The sequence below is a fragment of the Phaseolus vulgaris genome, chromosome 3 (genome assembly GCF_000499845.2).
Source record: "Phaseolus vulgaris cultivar G19833 chromosome 3, P. vulgaris v2.0, whole genome shotgun sequence".
In the NCBI taxonomy this organism is placed as follows: domain Eukaryota; kingdom Viridiplantae; phylum Streptophyta; class Magnoliopsida; order Fabales; family Fabaceae; genus Phaseolus; species Phaseolus vulgaris.
In genome coordinates, this window is record NC_023757.2 from 12,467,229 (window position 1) to 12,486,119 (window position 18,891).

The following is an 18,891-nucleotide window of genomic DNA, read 5'->3' on the forward strand; positions in this document are numbered from 1 at the left end:
CCGCTTACGTTTAATGGTCGTACTACCTCCTCTAGAGAACCCTCATGATATGGTGTTTAACTCGGCATGGATGGAGACTTCATGCGTTTGGTCTCTTGGGGCGCCTTCCCCCTGAGGTTCTCTTTGGTCAGGCTCAAGGTACTCCCTCAAGAACTCGTCTCTCAGGAGCTCGGCCAACTGATAACCCAACACCATGCATCACTCAATGTTGTGTTCGAATTTTTTATGGAACTCACACCACACATCATTTCGACCCGCCATATTCCTGTCTGTTTTCTGGGGGAACATTAACTTTTCTGATACTGCTAGTATGCTGATAAGCTCCTTGTACAATATCCGAAACTTGGGACGAAACTTGTCCTCCTTGCTCCTAGCTTCGGCCTTGCCCTTCTTGTATGGGGCGTGCCTAGTGTCTGCTTTCTTTCCCATTGAGGTCTCATGAACCCTCAGGGCTCGAGAAGCCTTGCTAGTTTTTTTCGGCTTAGCCACCCGAGGTTGCGGGCCATTATTCCTGGCCGCCACTGCTTCCTCGACGCTAATGTGGCGACTGCTCTCCACCTGATCTCGGAAAAGGTTTCTGCTGGGTTCCTGGTTTAGGGTTTAGGTTCTTGGTCAGAGAATCGCAGAACGATCTAGAAGCAACCCCTTGCTCAAAGGCGGCCACCATGACATTCTCGTTGTGAGTTTGGAGCTTCACAGTAAAAGCCCATAATCGATTAAGATAGTCCTTCAACGACTCCCCTTCCCTTTGCCGCACGCTAAAAAGATCGTATAGCACTGGGGGTTTCACTCGGTTGGTATAAAACTGCTATCTAAACAGCTTGGCGAATTGCGCAAACGAAGTAATGTGGCCATCTAGGAGTCCACTGAACCACTATATTGTCGTACCTGTAAAAGTACTCATGAACATCTTACACCGTATTGTGTCTGATCCTCCCGAGATGATCATTTGAGCATTGAACGCTGTAAGACGGGTCTCTGGATCCTCTACCCCCGTGAACGTGATCTTAGGGGCCACGTAGTGCACGGGCACTAGTTCGTCCATGATAGCTCGAGAGAATGGTTCGACGTTGTCCCTTTCATGTAGACTCGCTTCTCGTTCTCTCGAGGGTCGTCGGTCACGTTGCTAGAGATCCCTGCGCAACTCCTCGTGAGTTTTGTGTAGTTCTTGCCGCAACCTTTCTTGCTCCAACGCATACCACTCATTGGCTTCTCGTAGCCTCTCCTGCTCTTGTCTCGATTGTTCATTGGCCTCCTGGAGAGCCCTTAGGGTCTCCATGAGTTGTTGCAGTGTGAGAGCCTCACCTCCATCTTGTCCCGTTGGTACTTGTCTCGTGTTTCTCATCTTCATCTGGAAACTTGAACTTAACTGCGGATGTGGATGGGATCAAGTTTTAGCGGGCCCCCATGGTGGGCGCCAAATGTTCTCGGCGGTTGACCTAGGATGAACGCACCTCCTTCTGGGTTTGGAGTCACGTCTCTCTTAACTGCTTCGAATATGGTTCCGTTGTTACCTGTTGATGACACTCCGACGCTTAAGTCAGCAAGGGCTCACAAAGCAACAATAAAACTCAGTTTAGTGTGCAAAAACAACGTACCTTCATCTGGGGTCTTAGGCCCTTTTTATAACCGTACAAGCAACATGCAACAACTCTCATATGAGAAAAGCAAATCTTAACTGAAAATAAACACATTTATCTTTTATCTTTAATAGAAAAAAGGCATACCACGTGTACCAATCATCTTCGGGTGCTAATCGCAGGCTAACATTTTGTTATAAATGAACGTCCGTATCTTCTTTAGGGTTAACAACAACTATCAACATGTATTTACGTGTTGCAAACATGCAACAACAATATCAACAAATATAATAACAAACATTACAATAACTACTAATATATATATATATATACTAGCACGAAAATAAGGGTATCTCGTACGACAACCTTATCATGCACTTTGGACCCTCCATCGAAATTGGGCCAGTCACATAAATCTTAACTCAGCCCAACAGTCGAGTTGACCTTTTACTTTTTTCGAGCACCAAGTTACTATTCACATATAATAGAATGACAAACTATGTACAGTACATAAATGATTCGAGAATATATAAATATTACATTATGATTATAGAACAAGTGGGTATGCATTACTCTTTATTTTTATCTAGAACAAAAATAATAGATGAGGAAGAAGAATTACTTATTAATTTTTCATCAACCGACAGAAAAGTAAATATTTTGTTAAATTAATAAATTATTCTTATTTTTAAAACTATTTTAGTAAGAAAATTAATGAAACTATTTTTTTACAAAATTCCTATACATTTAACTTTTTTAATTATATGAAAAACCTAAGATAGGGTTTAATTCCAAACTCTAATTACTTATAGAGAATTGTGAAATTCAGGGAGCATATTATTCTCTAAAATCAATCTTATTTGAAATAATAAAGTAAACAATAAGTAGAAAAAATAATTGTTAATATTATATGAACATGGATGTATCATAATATTAATTATTAGTGACAAATAAACATTTCGAATAAAGAAAATTTAAAATTTCTGTATATCAAATGTTCTTAAAAAAATAAACAATTTATTAAAAATATAAAATAAATAAAGAAATAAACCACAAAAATAGAAAATAATTAACATTTATTTCCTGAATTGGCAATGGGAACAATCTAATTAATAAATAAACAAATATTTTGTGTGTGTATAATACAAATTTTATTTATCATGAGAAGATCAATATTTTTATGAATAATAAGTACCTTTCACTCACCCACTTCATACCAATTTTTTTTAAAGGTATAGATAGAAATGAATAAAATATATGTATTGGTTCCTAAATAGATTAGAAAAAAAGTAAATAAATAAAGATTTAATTGTAGTAAAGATATTGTTGGATATTTTTGAATAATTTAAAAAAAGAAGATAAATAAATAGGGGCGTTGAGAGACATAAAGAAGGACACGGCTCAAGGTTAGGGTTTGGGTCTCAACCACTCTTTAAAACACAGTCTCAGATTCATTATTGTGGTTCTTCTCTTTCTCTCTCTTTGTTTCTCTATCTTTTCTCTCTGTGCTTTTGGATTGCTGAATTTGAGGTTGAAGAAGATGATGCAGCCAGGACCCGGCATGGCCCAACAACCCAACCAACAATACCCACAACAGCAGCAACAGCAACAGCAACCCTACATGATGATGCCCCCTCAGCCGCAGCCCCCTCAGATGTGGGCTCCATCGGCCCAGCCTCCACCGCAATCGGTGGCTCCTCCGCAGCCCACCAGCGCCGATGAGGTCCGTACCCTCTGGATCGGTGATTTGCAGTACTGGATGGACGAGAATTACCTCTATACGTGTTTCGCGCACACAGGCGAGGTATCTTCGCATTGCCTTCTCTAATCGCCCTTCGATCGATCTATATGTGTTTTTTATTTTCTTTTTTCGAATCTGGGTTAGATTTTATCTTGAAATTACTATGGCGTGGATTTAGATTTGGAATATGTTTGACATCGAATTAATCTTTTGCTTTTGTGAGGACAGATACTGTTTATCCTAGGAATTTATTTATGGGCCCAAAAAAATACCGTTTTCTTTTGAAAAATATAGATTTCAGACTTTTTAAATACAGATTTGCGTTTTCTGTTGTTAATGTATTATTTTTTAATTATGAATCTGAGTTTTTGATAATTGCATATTCTGGAAGGATTTGATTGATTTAGATGGGTGATGTTGCGTGTAAACAAGTAAAACTAATGTTTAGAAGCTTGTTGGTGGTTCAGGGTGATTCTCTGAATATTGGTTACTGATGGATGTATGGTGCTTGCTTTCAGGTGGCTTCCGTTAAAGTCATTCGGAACAAACAAACTAGTCAATCGGAGGGATATGGGTTTATTGAGTTTACCAGTCGTGCTGGTGCTGAGAGAATCCTTCAAACATACAACGGAACCATTATGCCAAACGGTGGTCAGAACTTCAGATTGAACTGGGCTTCTTTTAGTGCGGGTGATAGGCGTCATGACGACAGCCCAGATCACACCATATTTGTTGGAGACCTGGCTGCAGATGTTACAGATTATCTTCTGCAAGAGACATTTCGGGCACGGTATCCCTCGGTTAAGGGTGCCAAAGTTGTAATTGATAGGCTCACTGGTCGGACAAAGGGTTATGGTTTTGTTAGGTTTGGAGATGAGAGTGAACAGGTTAGGGCTATGACTGAAATGCAAGGGGTTCTTTGTTCAACAAGGCCCATGCGAATTGGACCTGCCTCTAATAAAAACCCTAGCACTCAGTCCCAGCCAAAAGGTATGTCTCTCTCATAGTTGTCATGTGCTTGTTATTTTGATGCAAACATCTGCCAATGTGCTGCTTAAATATAATTTAGATATGTTTTCTTTCAGATGCATACTTTTGGTCTGTTAATGAATATACTACTGGTTGGATTCAGTTCTTTAATTCTGTAGTTATCTATTTTGTGTGTATCCCAGATGTTTTAGTTTACAATTCTTTTCAGTTACACTCTTGAAGAATTGCAGTCCAAACACATTTCTTCCTGTAATTTCCTTTAACAATTTGGGCTAAGTAAATGATATTAAATAATAAAATCTTATAGAACTCCCATTGTCTCAAAGCAGGGTGTCAAGAGGCTCTGTCATCTCGGAGCCTGGAACTGATTTCAGCTGAAATGGTTACCATTTTAGTGCATGGCCTTGTGTAGGTCAGTTATCTGTTTATGTATTGCCCATTATTTTTTGCGGCATTTTCTTTTCTGCCTCTAATTACGGTATATTTTCGTTTCTTTTCATTTTGTTGCTTGGCCTTTTTAGCCAAATTACTTATCAGCTATTCAAATTACTTTCATATCGGTCCTCCATTCTTGCTCCTTGCTCCTTTAGCTTTACTCCTTTGACATTACTTAAAGAACTATATCTTTGAGTTTCTGTTTTAACTTTCCCTTCTTTAGGAAATCTTGTTTACTTTCTACTTTCTTTTCTTCATCTATCTGTCGCTATTAATTCAAGTTTCCAACCTCGTCCACAAGGAATACCTTGGGATACTGGTGGTTAGTGCTTTTATTTTGTAGAAATGCACTCTGCCAGATGGTTTTGTTGTCATGCCATTTTTTATTTTCGTAAGGCAAAGGTCTGTCGTCATTCTTTCTAAATTTCTCTCAGCACATGTGCAATTAAAGTTAACATTTACTCTTTATTGCTTAATCCTTTGGGAAGACCAATCTATTAAAATGTCAAAATGTTAAATGACTTGTGAAGTTTTCTTTAGTGTAGTAACAAGCATTTGACAGCTTCCTAGTTCATTCTTATGTTAGTCTCTATGGCAAACCCTGATGTGTGTGTATTTTAAATACTACAATTTTTACAAGAAACAATGTGTGTGTGTGTATGCATATGTATGTATAGATAGATAGATAGATAGGATGATAGATAGAGATACTTTCCCATTGAGAGAGGGGTGTCCTCATTTTCCACATTCCTTCTCTCATGCCATTTTATTTGTCACATTGTCCACAGTATTTGTAATGCCAATAGTTCTACCATTGCATTGTATTTTAAAGTATTTCTGTTAAGTTTTCTCATGGATTTATTTGAATGCATGGTTTGGTTTAATGTCAGATTTTGTTTATATCAGTAGATTTTATAATATTTTGATAGTTATTGAGAGAGGGAGGGAAACTGTCATTTTCTATATTCCCTTTGCATCCTGTAAGGTGAAAAATCCCTCTCTTGCATTGTAACCCTTTCTGCTGAGTTTTCTCATGAAATTATCTAAATCCATTGTTTTATTTCATGTCTGATCATATTTATATCAGTGAATATTTTTTCCATATTTTAATATTTATAGTGCAAGGTACTGGTTATGTTATTTGCTTCTCAAGGTGCTATTTCCCCCTATACATGTACTTCTTAATTGAAAGTGAGGTAGATTTTGTGCTTCTGAATGATGGTGCATTTCTAATAGTGTAGTGTGTCGAAAGTTTGTGGTGGCATGCAAGGCACCTAGAATTTGTTGCTTGTGAAATTGGTATGTATAATTGCGTGATTTTAGAGTTGAGTATGGGATAGTTAAAGTTTCCTACTGAATGTAGCAACATTATGTTGAAAAGTCGTGCCTCAACAAAAAAGATGTGCCTTGTGTCTTTGAAAACTTTATTAATGTATTTTGTCTTTATCTTTTTTTGGTGTCTTTTACAATGTTACCCATCTTTTTACTTCTACTTTGAACAATGTTACCCATCTTTTTACTTGTACTTTGAACACGCAGCATCATATCAGAATCCTCAAGGGGCACAGAACGAGCATGATCCAAATAATACAACGGTGGGTATTTCTTTGCAATATAGAAACTGCTCTTCTTTGTTCTTGTTCATGACCTGTGTTTTATTGCAGATTTTTGTCGGCAATTTGGATCCTAATGTCACCGATGACCATTTGAGACAAGTTTTTGGGCAGTATGGAGAGTTAGTTCACGTGAAGATTCCAGCTGGCAAGAGATGTGGATTTGTCCAATTTGCGGACAGGTAATTTAATCATTCAGACATTTGGTATTTATCTTGTTAACTTACTTCCTAGTCTAAATGCAGTGTCCTCTGATTGTGCCATGACTTTTCATGTTCATGTATCAGGAGCTGTGCAGAAGAGGCTCTGCGGGTTTTAAACGGCACACTTTTGGGTGGACAAAATGTTCGGCTTTCATGGGGCCGAAGTCCTTCAAACAAACAGGTAAGAAATGTTACTGAACTGTTATCATTCTGATATGCATTATATCCTTTTTAATTGATTTTTGTTATGAATTTGGATTTCGTGGATGACTCAGGCCCAACCAGATGCAAATCAGTGGAATGGCAGCGGTGGTTACTATGGATATGCTGCTCAGGGTTATGAAAATTATGGTTATGCTCCTGCTGGACAAGACCCCAATATGTATGGCAGTTATCCGGGCTATGCAAATTACCAACCTCCTCAGCAACAACAGCAAATAGGATATAGCTAAGCAAGTTCTGCCCCAATTTTCCGTTTTTTCTGTAATCCTATCCTATCTATGATACTTGTTTTGGTTCCTACTCTAATTGTCTCATTGAGAACAAACTTGGCTCTTCTTTTACCTTCCTATGATTGCTATTAGCATGAAACATTCTATGCGGACTTTTATTTTGTATCCATTAAATATTGCTTGCTGATACCTTGATGTTTATGCATCTGATGAGCCCGTCTACATTTCATATCTCCTATTATTTGTAATACTGAATTTTGCAGAAGCGGGTGACATATTGTGTGTGTAGCATATGATGCGTTATCGCGTATTGAGCTTGTTCTGTGGCGTGAAAGAGAGACGCAAAGCGTGATGAAGTTTTAAATAACAAAAAAAAATGATAAATGCTAACAATTAGAAAACTAGTTGAAAGGAATGTTGCATTTCTTTACATATTACATGTCATCTGGTTGCATCTATTGACAAATAATAAATTTAGGCATTGAAGTATTACTTTATTGCATTAAAAAATCACTGAAGTAATCTTGGAAATTATAATAAACAGTTTTTAATGTTAAGAAATTCATCATGTTTGTCTTTCAATGTTACTAAAATTAAATAATTAACTTGTTTGAAAGACGATTAATATTTTAAAGATCACTTAAATAATTTTATTCTTTTGGACGACACTTTAAAAAGAAAACAGGTTAAGGACCGAAATTAATAATTTATTTTTTCTCGAATAAAGTTAGTAGGATCCCAATAAATATTGCTCGACTTCAAGAACTGATAATTCGCCTAGTGTTTTACGTTTATTGGTAGTGTATTTGGATTTTAGATTAATTTGGTTTTGATTGAAAATTGTGTAAACGTAATTGATATTATTTTTTCAATTAATAGAAAATTTATTTTAATTTTTGGTTAGCGTTCCAATATTTTGATTTTGATTCAGTTGAGGTTAATTCAACTTAATTTATTAATCGAAATCTTAGCCACTTTTTTTTAGTGTTTGTTTTCGGTTCAAGGTGCCATTTTATAAGTTCCAATGAAGTTTTTTTAGTGAATTTCACCTTATGGAATTTTAATGTTTTTACAAACAATAGTTATACATCTAACTCAGTTGGTTTGATAGAAAAGTTGATTGTCATAAATTAGTGCGAAGTTTCTTTTGAAGAATTTTTACACTTGTCCTTCGCGAAATAGTGAGTATTTTTAATAGCAGTGCATTTTGTTCCTGGCCTTTTGAAGTACAGGATATCCCTTTACGATGGTTTACCTGTTTTTTTTTTCAGTCCATAGCAGAATCCAAAAGTTATACATTAGAATATTTGTTTTTGTACTCTCTTTTCTCTTTGCCTCACATGTTCGTTCTAACCAGTACATCTTAAAAGTATCTTCATAAACAAGCTTCGTTTAGCAAAACACCGACCAAATTGTTCATATTCATACACGTGTAGAGTTCATAATTTGCAACATGACCAACAGGAAACAAGTTATATTTCTTCATATATCAAGAGCTCAGTAGCAAGATTAAACTAAAAACAAATGGCACTGTTCATATATATTTAATCTTCATAAATAATCCAACCGCTTTTACCTTCTCCCCCAATACCATGTATTCAGATATCTCAGATAAGATTAAGAAGTAAAGACAGTATAGGTTTATCATATGGATAACCAAAAACAATGTTGGAAAGAAAACTGATTTATTAAAAATCGTGCCAAGTAGAACCGAGATTGTTACTCAAAAAAGAAAAATGAGACAAAGTTAGACTTGAAACTACAAATCTACATGTCTACCGAATTGATTATTTTCCAGCCTAATTTTCAAGTGCCTGATCCATTCTGTTTCTCATATTCGATTGGATTAGGTAAAGATTCAGTAGGTTGATTGAAATCCACTGTATTATTAATGTCTCCGAATGGGCTAAAGTTCTGGGGATCACTCCTTCCCCACAAATCACGTCCTTCAGATGGCATGGATTCAGGTTGATCGGCCACAACAGGAATATTAACATCATTAGTACTCGGTCTTCCATCTGAATTTGAGATGTCAACATTGCTAAAAGTTTCAATTCCAGGCTTTGTCTTTGTATCCTCTAGCACATCAGTTTTTGGCAACTCCCGCTTCTGCTCGAAGTAGTTAACAGTTTTACTAGTTTGTTCGGATGGCAAGACTTCAGGTTCAGTACATCGAGGGATCAGGTTGAATTCAATATTTGATATATTTGGTTCACCATGAATCACCTCGTTCAGCTGATGTACACCAGGAACAACCTGTTGTCCAGTTCTGATCTCCTTATTGGTGTTGTCAATTGATGGAACTAGGTTGACGGGTTCAGATGCTGCTTCTGAGTCTTTTGTTTCTCCACCATCAGCATTAGATTCTTTTACCTGCGTGGAGGCATCAAGTTCATGAAGTGTTTCACATTGTTGAATCGTTTTGCCATGATCACGCTCTGACACGATAGAGGTAGACTGATTCACATGTCCATGCTCAGATGTTCCCTGTGGAATTCCTCCACTGGAAGTGGGTATCAAAGTAGAGGCAGATTGATTCTCAGGTACTTCTGAGAGGCTAGAATGGATCGCAGTTGGTGGCACTTGCTCTTCAGACACAGGTACCCGAAATTCTGGCTCAAAAGGTTGTTTGTTGCATTGTACTGAAGAGGGAACAGAAGAAGAACCATGTATCTCTGCATGTGGGTTAAGAACTGGAATAGGAAGCTCTTTCCTTTTGATCATTTTGATATGTGGAGCCAAATCATTTTCTACCGTAACTGGAGAAACTTGGCTTGGTACAAACACTAGGCCTCTTAAAAAAGCATCAGTATCTGCAACCTTAACATTAAGAAGATATCCAGCATTAAAAGTGCCTTCAATGACTCCAGTGACTGATTTCCCCACCATTTCATCATTACAATCATTACTTGTACCAGCTGTTTGGCTGAAGTTCAACACATTATCAGAACCAGGAATTACAGGTACATTCTCCCCTTGAACTACATTTGCATCTTTTCTTGGTCGGCCACGTTTTCGTTTCACTGGAACATTTAAAGGAGTGCCTAATCCTTGATTCTGTTGGTTCATCTTGCAGAATGACAATTACAGAGTTGTCTTTAGAAAATATATCTGAAAAAGAGAGAAATGTTATTATTTGACTAAATAAAGTAGGTCTGATTATCCGACATTCCTTAATCTTAATGATGGATAAAATCAACAAGTGAGTTTAGAAGAAATGTATGATGGTGTATGTGTGAGAGAGAATAAGACATAAAGAGAATTCCAAATTTTATTATCTGAGTTATTACCATTTTCCTATTTATTCAAATTTGTATTTCTCTATGTTTAGAATATGAACAAGTTATCCTCTAAAGCAACAGAAAATAGTATCTATTAGACAGACCAACATAGTCCACATGCATACAAAATTATTAGTAAAATAAAGGGTTTCTATACTACCACATTAGTATCTATTACCCTTTATGTGTGCCTGTGTCCATGGTTGTGTGTATCTTTATCCAGAGTATGATACAATTCTCTAGTATCATCACTCTTTCCAAATAATTAAAATGCTTCACATATCATAATAGAGAGCTTTGCTATATTTAGTCCAACAATAGGTTTGATATAAAACTGCTGGTTAAGGAGAGAGAAGATCACTATGAAAAAGGCTCTGAAACATTAACTCTTCCTTCGTTTTAAAAAGAAAAGAAACACAAGATAGAAAGAAAGGAAACTATAAGCATTTCAGCACCTGAACAAACAAATTTCCTAATAGCAAAAATGAAGCATAAACTACGGAAAGATTGAAGCCACAGTCAGAGTGGGCTGAATTCTGAATTCACATTGATTTGGAAAATGGTACTTGAAATTGAAATGAGATATTTTGAGCACAATCCTTATTGTCTTTTATGCAGCAGATAAACAAAACAAAGCTTCAAGGGCAGAGACACTCTCACAATTTTTTAATAGTTGTTAAGCGATGTTATCTTTTAAATGAGATCAATTATGCGGCAATGATTCAAACGCAAAAACTAATAATTTTTACAATTTACAAAATGACTTTTCTTTAAATGGTACAACTTATATACGCTCTGAAATTAAAATAACTTCTTGCAGAAACTAGTTGTTGGATTCAAGGTATTCATAATGCATGTCTGATAACATGTAAGCTAGTGCAATGCAGGAGCAGTTGTCATAACTGGGATCAAACCCCTAAACTAACAATGGAAGAGATTTACAAGAGTAGCAAGAATCATAAATAAATTTCATTCTTGAACATCACAGAAAAGAAAAACTGTAAAATGTAGCGTAAAAGAAAGCATGGAAAACTCACAGATGGATTAGGGCTATCCAAAGACTTCGGGGGCCAAATGGGGTGGATGTAATCAACAGCAAAAACTGGAACTTCTGTGGCTGTGGCCAGAAAATGAATTTTGTTGCCTTTGATGTATTATTTCAAAAAAAAAAAAGAAAGAAAGAAAGAAAGAAAGAAAGAAGAGAAAAGAAAGTGAAGAGTGTAGAATGGAATGAATATTGATGTTAAATTGGATCTATTTATCTCTGTTAGACTTTCTTTCCAACACCAAGATCTTGCGCAGAACAACACACCGCACATGGCTGGCTCACAATAACTCTTAATTTGCATATACTTATTTCTTTATTAATTAATATGTAAGAGATTATTGCTTCTATAAATATATAAGTAAACATTAATAAAATATTTTCGAAATGATTAATTATCTCTTAATTTTATAATATAAGTATTAATAAAATATTCATGATATGATTAATTATGTAAAAAACATAATTTTACGTGTAAAATCACGGCTTAATTTTCACTCTTATATAAGTCACGTTATTTTCCACATATTTCGTTTAAAATAAATGAGACGGGAAAGCGTATTTCAATGTCTTTCCGTGTGTTTTTCTTCTTATATATTTATCTTAAAAAGTAAATTATATTTTTTTCATATAAGAAAATTAAATTTGTACTTGATATTTATATTTAGAATTATTACTTTTGTTCCATTTATAAATTCATCCAGAAAATATTGAAGTTGTGCTACGTATGAACTTTAAAGATTTAAAGTATGATAATATACATCTAAATATAGGTTTAAAGAGAATCATTGATATGAAAAACTATATTGAACAATAATAGTTAACGAATTACTTGAGAATCAAATATATTAATATTTTATTTTAGTTTTTTTATATTAATTTTTATTGAAAAAACATAATATTTTATTATTAAAAGGAATTCTAAAGTGAAAGTTAGAGAAAAAAAAAACTTTTTCCAATACTATTTATTATCTAGGTCGCTTTAAAATTGAACCAACAAAGATTCATCCATTTTCTATTGGTTAACCCATTTATTTCTACACATAATTTATAACATTGATTCTATAACATACCACCAACAGAGCCAACGTGGTTGAAGGTTTTTGTAGCAATGTTCACTTTATATCATAATTTTTTTTTTGTTTTATTTTCTTGAATATTATGTTTGTTAAACAATAAATTAATGAATATTAAATTATTTAATCATTTTTTGCATATATTAATTTCTTATTTAACAATTATACTAAAACATAATTAAAATCTGTTTTTTTTTCTTATATCAGAGTTCTATTTATATAAATAAAAAACTCAATAGAAGTTAATTATGTTAATTCAAATAATAATAGAGATAAACTTAGACAATCCTCCATCACTATCTTACTTATTTCCATTGTTTTAGACTTTAGCAGAATGGTGCAGTTGAAAGTTTCGAAGCAATGAATTAGTATAGAGTTTTATGATTTGTTAACAACAATTTATAATAAGCAGTCCCTATCCTACAACACAAAGACGGAGTTTGATCATATAATATATAATAGTTTGTATATCAAATACCAAAACTGAGTGTGCCAAGTCCTTGAGGACCAGGTTATATTTCTCTGTTTCACTGCTATTCAATGACGATTCTTTCTATCTTATCTCCAAAACACCAATGAAGGTGTTCAATGCTGCGTCTGCATTAATAAAATAATTCCTTCAATCTGTCTAATCATATATATATATATATATATTTATATACACACACATATTCTCTCAGTTTTATTATATGTATGTTTTTATTTATGTGTTAGGTGTCACTTGACTCCATTATTGATTATTCAAAAGACTAAGTTGCAACGTTGAATCGCGTTTTCATCAAAAACAAGATGGTTGAACCTTATATCTCAATCCTACGTACACCAGTTATCTCATAATATATATACGAGAGTACTAATTCAAAAAGAAAATATTCTTCACCTTTCTATAAGAAATTAAACACTAAATTAATAAATAAGACTTTTATAGCTTCTGTCTCATGATTCATGAATTATATTGTGCACAAAACACCTTTGACATGGTTATTTTCTCAGTAAACAGCTTTGGATAAGTTAGCATATTTTGGTTTATAACTGAATCACGAAGAGGAACCTTTTAACTTCGATCTGGTTTCACACACAAGAACTTATTCACAGCAGAAATAATGAACTGAAACACAAATCCCCTAAATCTCTATATCTATTATTTTACATGAAAAGATTGAAAAATAATGGTGGTTTTAGGTGTTCTATATATACACACAATCACTGACTCGAAAAACCTTCTCAGCATATACATGCAACCCTTTGAGCACTAGTAGTTGATGTTGATCTCATAATCGATTAATCAACTCACCTCAGGAATACTCTCTAGCGTGGGCATCCATAATCTATGATTACCATCATCATTTCTGGCTTTTATTAACCGAAGCAGAACTTGTTCTGCAGAAGCTCTCCCAACGTGCTTCTGATTAACCTGATGTTTCTTCTCCAACAATTCTGCCAACTCCCTCTTTGATATCTTTATCTTCACTTTCCCATCAGCATGAGCTTTGTCAAATACCTTGCTTGAGCTGCTCTTCTTGGACGTCAAATCGCTCCAGTCCTCGCCGTCCCACTCCATTGATGATGCCGGCTGAACACAGTTTCCCATATTTTGGTAGATGAATCAAATATATGGTGAGATGATTGCTAAAACTTGTTTAAGTGTATGATGTATTGATCAATAAATGAAGATAGATTGATTGCTTTGGTGACGTATTTGTTTTAGAAAAAATGAAGTGTGTGATGAGAGATATGTGTGAGGTGGAAGGGTTTGATAATTTGATAGATATATATATACAGAGATATGATGTAATGGGAAATGGATAATGGGAACAGTGATGGAGAATTTGGTTATTATATAGGACACGCGGAAACCTAGATCTGGTCTCATTCTTGTGCATGGCAGCCAAAAAGGTGGCTTCCTTGACCAAATAGTATGATTTGAAGGTACATGTGTGTTTGTGGTGTGCAAAGGGTGTGTGAAATGAAGGGGAGATTTGGCATCTTTAGGAGTGACTAACCAAGTGACTGTCACTCTGTGTCACTTTGTTTAATCAAATATGGTCTTAGGGCAAAGAGAAAAATGCTTGAGAATACCAAATGAAATTGCTGTTTGCATTTTTCTATTTTCTAATTCAATAATATATTCCCTTTTGTTTTAATATCTACCTAGGCCCCATATCAATATTTTTTTTTTTTTTGTTAAAACCATCCTATTGTATTGTATGTTTGTTGGCTTTGAAACAAAACCCAAAGTAATTTCTTTTTAAAGTGATGTTTTATGAATAACTAATTATCAATATTTCTGATCGGTTTTTTAATGAATATACTGGAGTATTTTTTGGTATGTTTATAAGATGCACAAAGAAATAATTTGGTTTTTTTACCATTATATGGTTATTTTTTTTCTTTTTACCAAAATGGGTCCGTTTTAAAAAAATTACAAATTTAAACAAGTCGTGCCAATTCGGCACAACTTCATATGCACAAATCGTCCCAATTAGACACGACTTTTGTCTTGTCATATTGAAGTTGTGCCAACTTAGCACGACTTCTGCCCTGTCATACTGAAGTCGTGTCAACTTGGCACGACTTCTGCCACGTCATAATTATTTTTATTTTATTGTTTATATATTAGGTAGTCAGTTATGTAATGTTAAAAATTAATTTGATACATAATTTTTTAAGAGTGTTAGTTTTAAGGAACAAAAAATTGGAATAATTTACTTCTAGTTCAACTTTATATTTTTATTTTATATCTTGTAATGAATCTTACTAATTTGTTTAGTTCTAATTAATCTATTCTCATCATTACTTGTTTTTTAAAATCATTACTTCTCAAGTTATTTATTTTGTAAATTCACAACAATAATTCTCTATTTATTTTCCAAATACAATAAATTTTCATTTATCTATTTATTTCCAAATTCAATAACAATTTTCTTCATTTTTTAATTAATCAAATAATCAAGTTATTGTATTACATTACTGTCAAACATGATCTATACACGATTATCCAATTTTTTGTTCCTTAAAACTAACACTCTTAGAAAATTATGTATCAAATTAATTTTTAACATCACATAACTTACTACCCAATATATAAACAATAAAATAAAAATATGACGTGGCAGAAGTCTTCGTGCCAAGTTGGCACGACTTTAGTATGACAAGACAGAAGTTGTGCGTAATTGGGACGATTTGTGCATATGAAGTCGTGCCAAATTGGCACGACTTGCCTAAATTTGTAATTTTTTTAAACGGACCCTATTTTGGTAAAAAGCAAAAACAATAACCCCATCATGGTCAAAAACCCAAATAATTTGCTATTGAGATACATGTTATAGATGAAGAGTATATACATTTAGAAAGAAATGTGATTTATTCTTTTTAATAAAAAAAACATCTTTTTAAAAGTTATTTTTTTTTATTTTAAAGAATAAATAAATTAATAACAGAGGAGCACTTGAGATGTTTCAACCCGTATAAAAAACATATATTACGGATTAAAAAAGAAGTTGACCCAAGACAACCATCCTGCAAAAGAAAAATTAGCTTGAAAGAGTTTAATTTACACATTGACATCCTAAAGCTGCTATACTCATAAATAGGGGTGACAAAGTGGGATGGGTCGTGTGGGCTGGCCCGCGGTCCGCTAAAAAAACCGCGGGGCGGGTTGCTTATTTCAACTCGCTAGCTCGCTTAAGCCCGCTCCGCATAACCTGCAGCCCGTGTGGGCCAAGTGCGGGACGGGGCGGGTTGACCCGCATAACTTTAAAATGTATAAATTTTTTTTGCATCCCCATATTTTGTTCATGTAGTCTCATATTTCACATTCTGAAATTTTTAATAACATCTTACTACACATGTCTCATGAAAATAATATTATGAGACCATTTACCTAATGCATCTAAATAAAAAAAAATATTTTTTAAATTTTTTTTAAATTTTTTTTCTTATGCAGGCTAGAAAAATAAGCCTGCAAATTCTATGCAGGGCGAGCCAGCCCGCATTGCCACCCCTACTCATAAATGTTCCCTAGCTTACCAAAATATCTTCATCCCAACTCCAAAACATAACACAAAACCAATCCGAAAGCATGGCCCAAGACATGAATCCAACTACATTTGCAATGTTCATGTGGTATATAAGAACCCCAATTTACTATATCCTTGATGACATTTGCTTTTTAGAGTCTGCTACATTATCGGTAAAGAATAAAATGAATAAATTAGGACATTTTAGGGATGTCATAACCCTTATACAAAATTTGACTTGAAGTTAAAGAGTTGTAACAACCTAGACACGCTACACAAAATAATATAAAGTTGGAACTCAACTATAGTGCTTACTAAAACTGTTCTATTCATTAGGATCGTGATTACTAGCCAAATCAAGCTAAACAAAAGTTACACACTAATCAGTCACATTACTAAAAAGTTCTTAATATAGATATACAATTCAATTCAAAATGTCTAGCTTCCTACAACAAAAAATATTCCTCAACATGGGCTAACTTTGTTGTCACCGTTCCCTGCTATCACCATTCCAGAATTGCGTAGCCACAACAAGAATTCCATGACCAATATGTATACCTTTTTTATGTTCTATCTTGATGTGTCACTTCCCCCATAATCTTTAGCTTCACTTCCAAACGAAGATATAACCTAAACAGAGAGATAACTTGCAACCATAACATACCTTTAAGCAACATTTGTTGATCAAGATAGGATACTTTGAAGTATAATGTGTTAGCATAAAAATCCTACGATACCCCTATCATACCCCACCAACAATGCCTATTTGGTAAAATATTTTTGTTCATACCACAATAGATTACTTGGTTATTGGCTCCTTTCAGAACATCACAGACTTTTGAGACACATAATAGAAAATTGAACCCAGTTCGAAAAGGAGATATTCACAACTGTATGCATATGTTTAATTCATAACCAGACTTTTAATTGAGCTAAACTCCATACTTCTTCCATGTCAACCTTTCCTTGCCTAAATATTATGTTGTTCCTATATGTCCAAACCTCTCATACTATTGCAATCCACAACCCTTTCCAAACTAAGTTTTGCTTCCCATTTAAATTCATATGGTGGAAATATTGATAGTTAACTATAAGTTGATTATGGTGAACTATGTGATATTGAATCACCTACGACACATCAACCACACCATATTTGTCTATTTACAGTTTAAGAATAAATGTTTAGCAATCTCATCCTTCTCATTACATAAGATACACCTAGCATTACTAAGTTGGATATCCTTGTTGATAAGGTTCACTTTTGTAGGGAATCTATCCAAAAACACTCTCCAACGTAGATGTTGTGCATTTGGGGCAATTTTAAGCTTCCATAATGGCTTAAACACTCCATTTATGTCCCCTTCATTGTGATTTGAGAGTAAAAGATAAGCCGATTTGTCTGTAAATTGACCATCCTCATCTTCCTTCCATATCCACCTATCAATATTGTCATTTATAGGAATTTTTCCTTCCAACCGATGGATAAGTTCTCGCTCATGTATTTCCTCCTTGGTCCATCTATTCCTTCTCCAATTAAGATTCCAAATCCAGCTATCATCTATCCATTCCTCCATCTCATTTAGCACTTTCTCCTTGTTCTTTGTTAAGGAATACAACCTTGGAAACCTCTCACTTAGTGGATATTCGTCTACCTAATTATCTCCAAGAACTTGATTTCTCCTATCCAATCTTCCACTCTATATGCACCTATTAAACCACTTATCTTGTTATGTCCTTGCTCACACACCTTAGCTACATCCAACCACCACCTTGATTTTTTTTTCATCATTCAAATTTAAACCCCTCCATGATCCATATTTAGATTTTAAAATTTCCACCCGCAGTCCTTGATCTTCCGTGTTGATGTTATTCCTAACCGTCTATCATCTTAGGATTGCACATTTTATGGGTTGCACTTTATTTATAACTTTTTGATTTAAGCAAAATATGGTGATAAGCTCAAAGAAGATTGTTATTGGACACGAACTTAACCAAGTGGTTAAGTAAGTGTGAAGATTCTCTTTTAGAGAGAAAAATAGAAAACACAATATAAGGTGATGATGATGATGCGATACGAAATTAAGAACAAAAAAAGAGGAAGAAAATATAATAGATGAACTGAATTGTAAATGAAGAAAAGGAAGAACATAAAAAATGGAAGAAGAGTGGTGCAAAGAAAGAAAGGAAAAGGTGAAGAGATGAATAAAGATTATGGAAAATGGAATAAGGAGTCACACCACTTGGAAGGATGGAAGCTTCCAAGATGAATGGTTAGGAGCCGGTACTTGAGGTGCACTACTCTCAAGGTAAGACTCAAGAACAATTTAGGAGACAAAGCTCACTAATCACTCAAGCAAAGTTTCTCTTCTTAATTCAAATTCAAGTTTGAAATACATGAGGCAAGACACCCTATTTATAGGAGAGGGGTGCCTTGGTGGGAAATGAGAGGAGAGAGG

General features: G+C 34.4%; 4 protein-coding genes across 4 annotated transcripts; 1 reads left to right on the forward strand and 3 right to left on the reverse strand.

The window, feature by feature from the left end:
• Nucleotides 1-2,954: 2,954 nt before the first annotated feature.
• Nucleotides 2,955-7,219, forward strand: LOC137806690 (polyadenylate-binding protein RBP45-like). Its single transcript, XM_068606927.1, has 6 exons — nucleotides 2,955-3,384; nucleotides 3,840-4,311; nucleotides 6,286-6,341; nucleotides 6,411-6,541; nucleotides 6,647-6,743; nucleotides 6,838-7,219. Exons 1-6 carry the CDS (start codon nucleotides 3,121-3,123, stop codon nucleotides 7,012-7,014), a joined length of 1,197 nt encoding a protein of 398 aa, XP_068463028.1. The 5' UTR covers nucleotides 2,955-3,120; the 3' UTR covers nucleotides 7,015-7,219.
• Nucleotides 7,220-8,682: 1,463 nt separating this feature from the next.
• Nucleotides 8,683-11,595, reverse strand: LOC137806691 (uncharacterized). The gene is made up of 2 exons (XM_068606929.1): nucleotides 11,333-11,595; nucleotides 8,683-10,125 (listed from the first exon to the last, which is right to left on the reverse strand). The coding sequence occupies exon 2, from the start codon at nucleotides 10,081-10,083 to the stop codon at nucleotides 8,821-8,823; it is 1,263 nt and encodes a 420-aa protein (XP_068463030.1). The 5' UTR covers nucleotides 10,084-10,125; nucleotides 11,333-11,595; the 3' UTR covers nucleotides 8,683-8,820.
• A 1,805-nt stretch (nucleotides 11,596-13,400) lies between these two features.
• On the reverse strand, nucleotides 13,401-14,228 carry LOC137806692 (uncharacterized). Its single transcript, XM_068606930.1, has one exon. It carries the CDS (start codon nucleotides 14,005-14,007, stop codon nucleotides 13,702-13,704), a length of 306 nt encoding a protein of 101 aa, XP_068463031.1. The 5' UTR covers nucleotides 14,008-14,228; the 3' UTR covers nucleotides 13,401-13,701.
• A 3,364-nt stretch (nucleotides 14,229-17,592) lies between these two features.
• LOC137839128 (uncharacterized) lies at nucleotides 17,593-18,009 on the reverse strand. The gene has a single exon (XM_068648254.1). The coding sequence runs from the start codon at nucleotides 18,007-18,009 to the stop codon at nucleotides 17,593-17,595; it is 417 nt and encodes a 138-aa protein (XP_068504355.1).
• Between the last annotated feature and the right edge of the window lie 882 nt (nucleotides 18,010-18,891).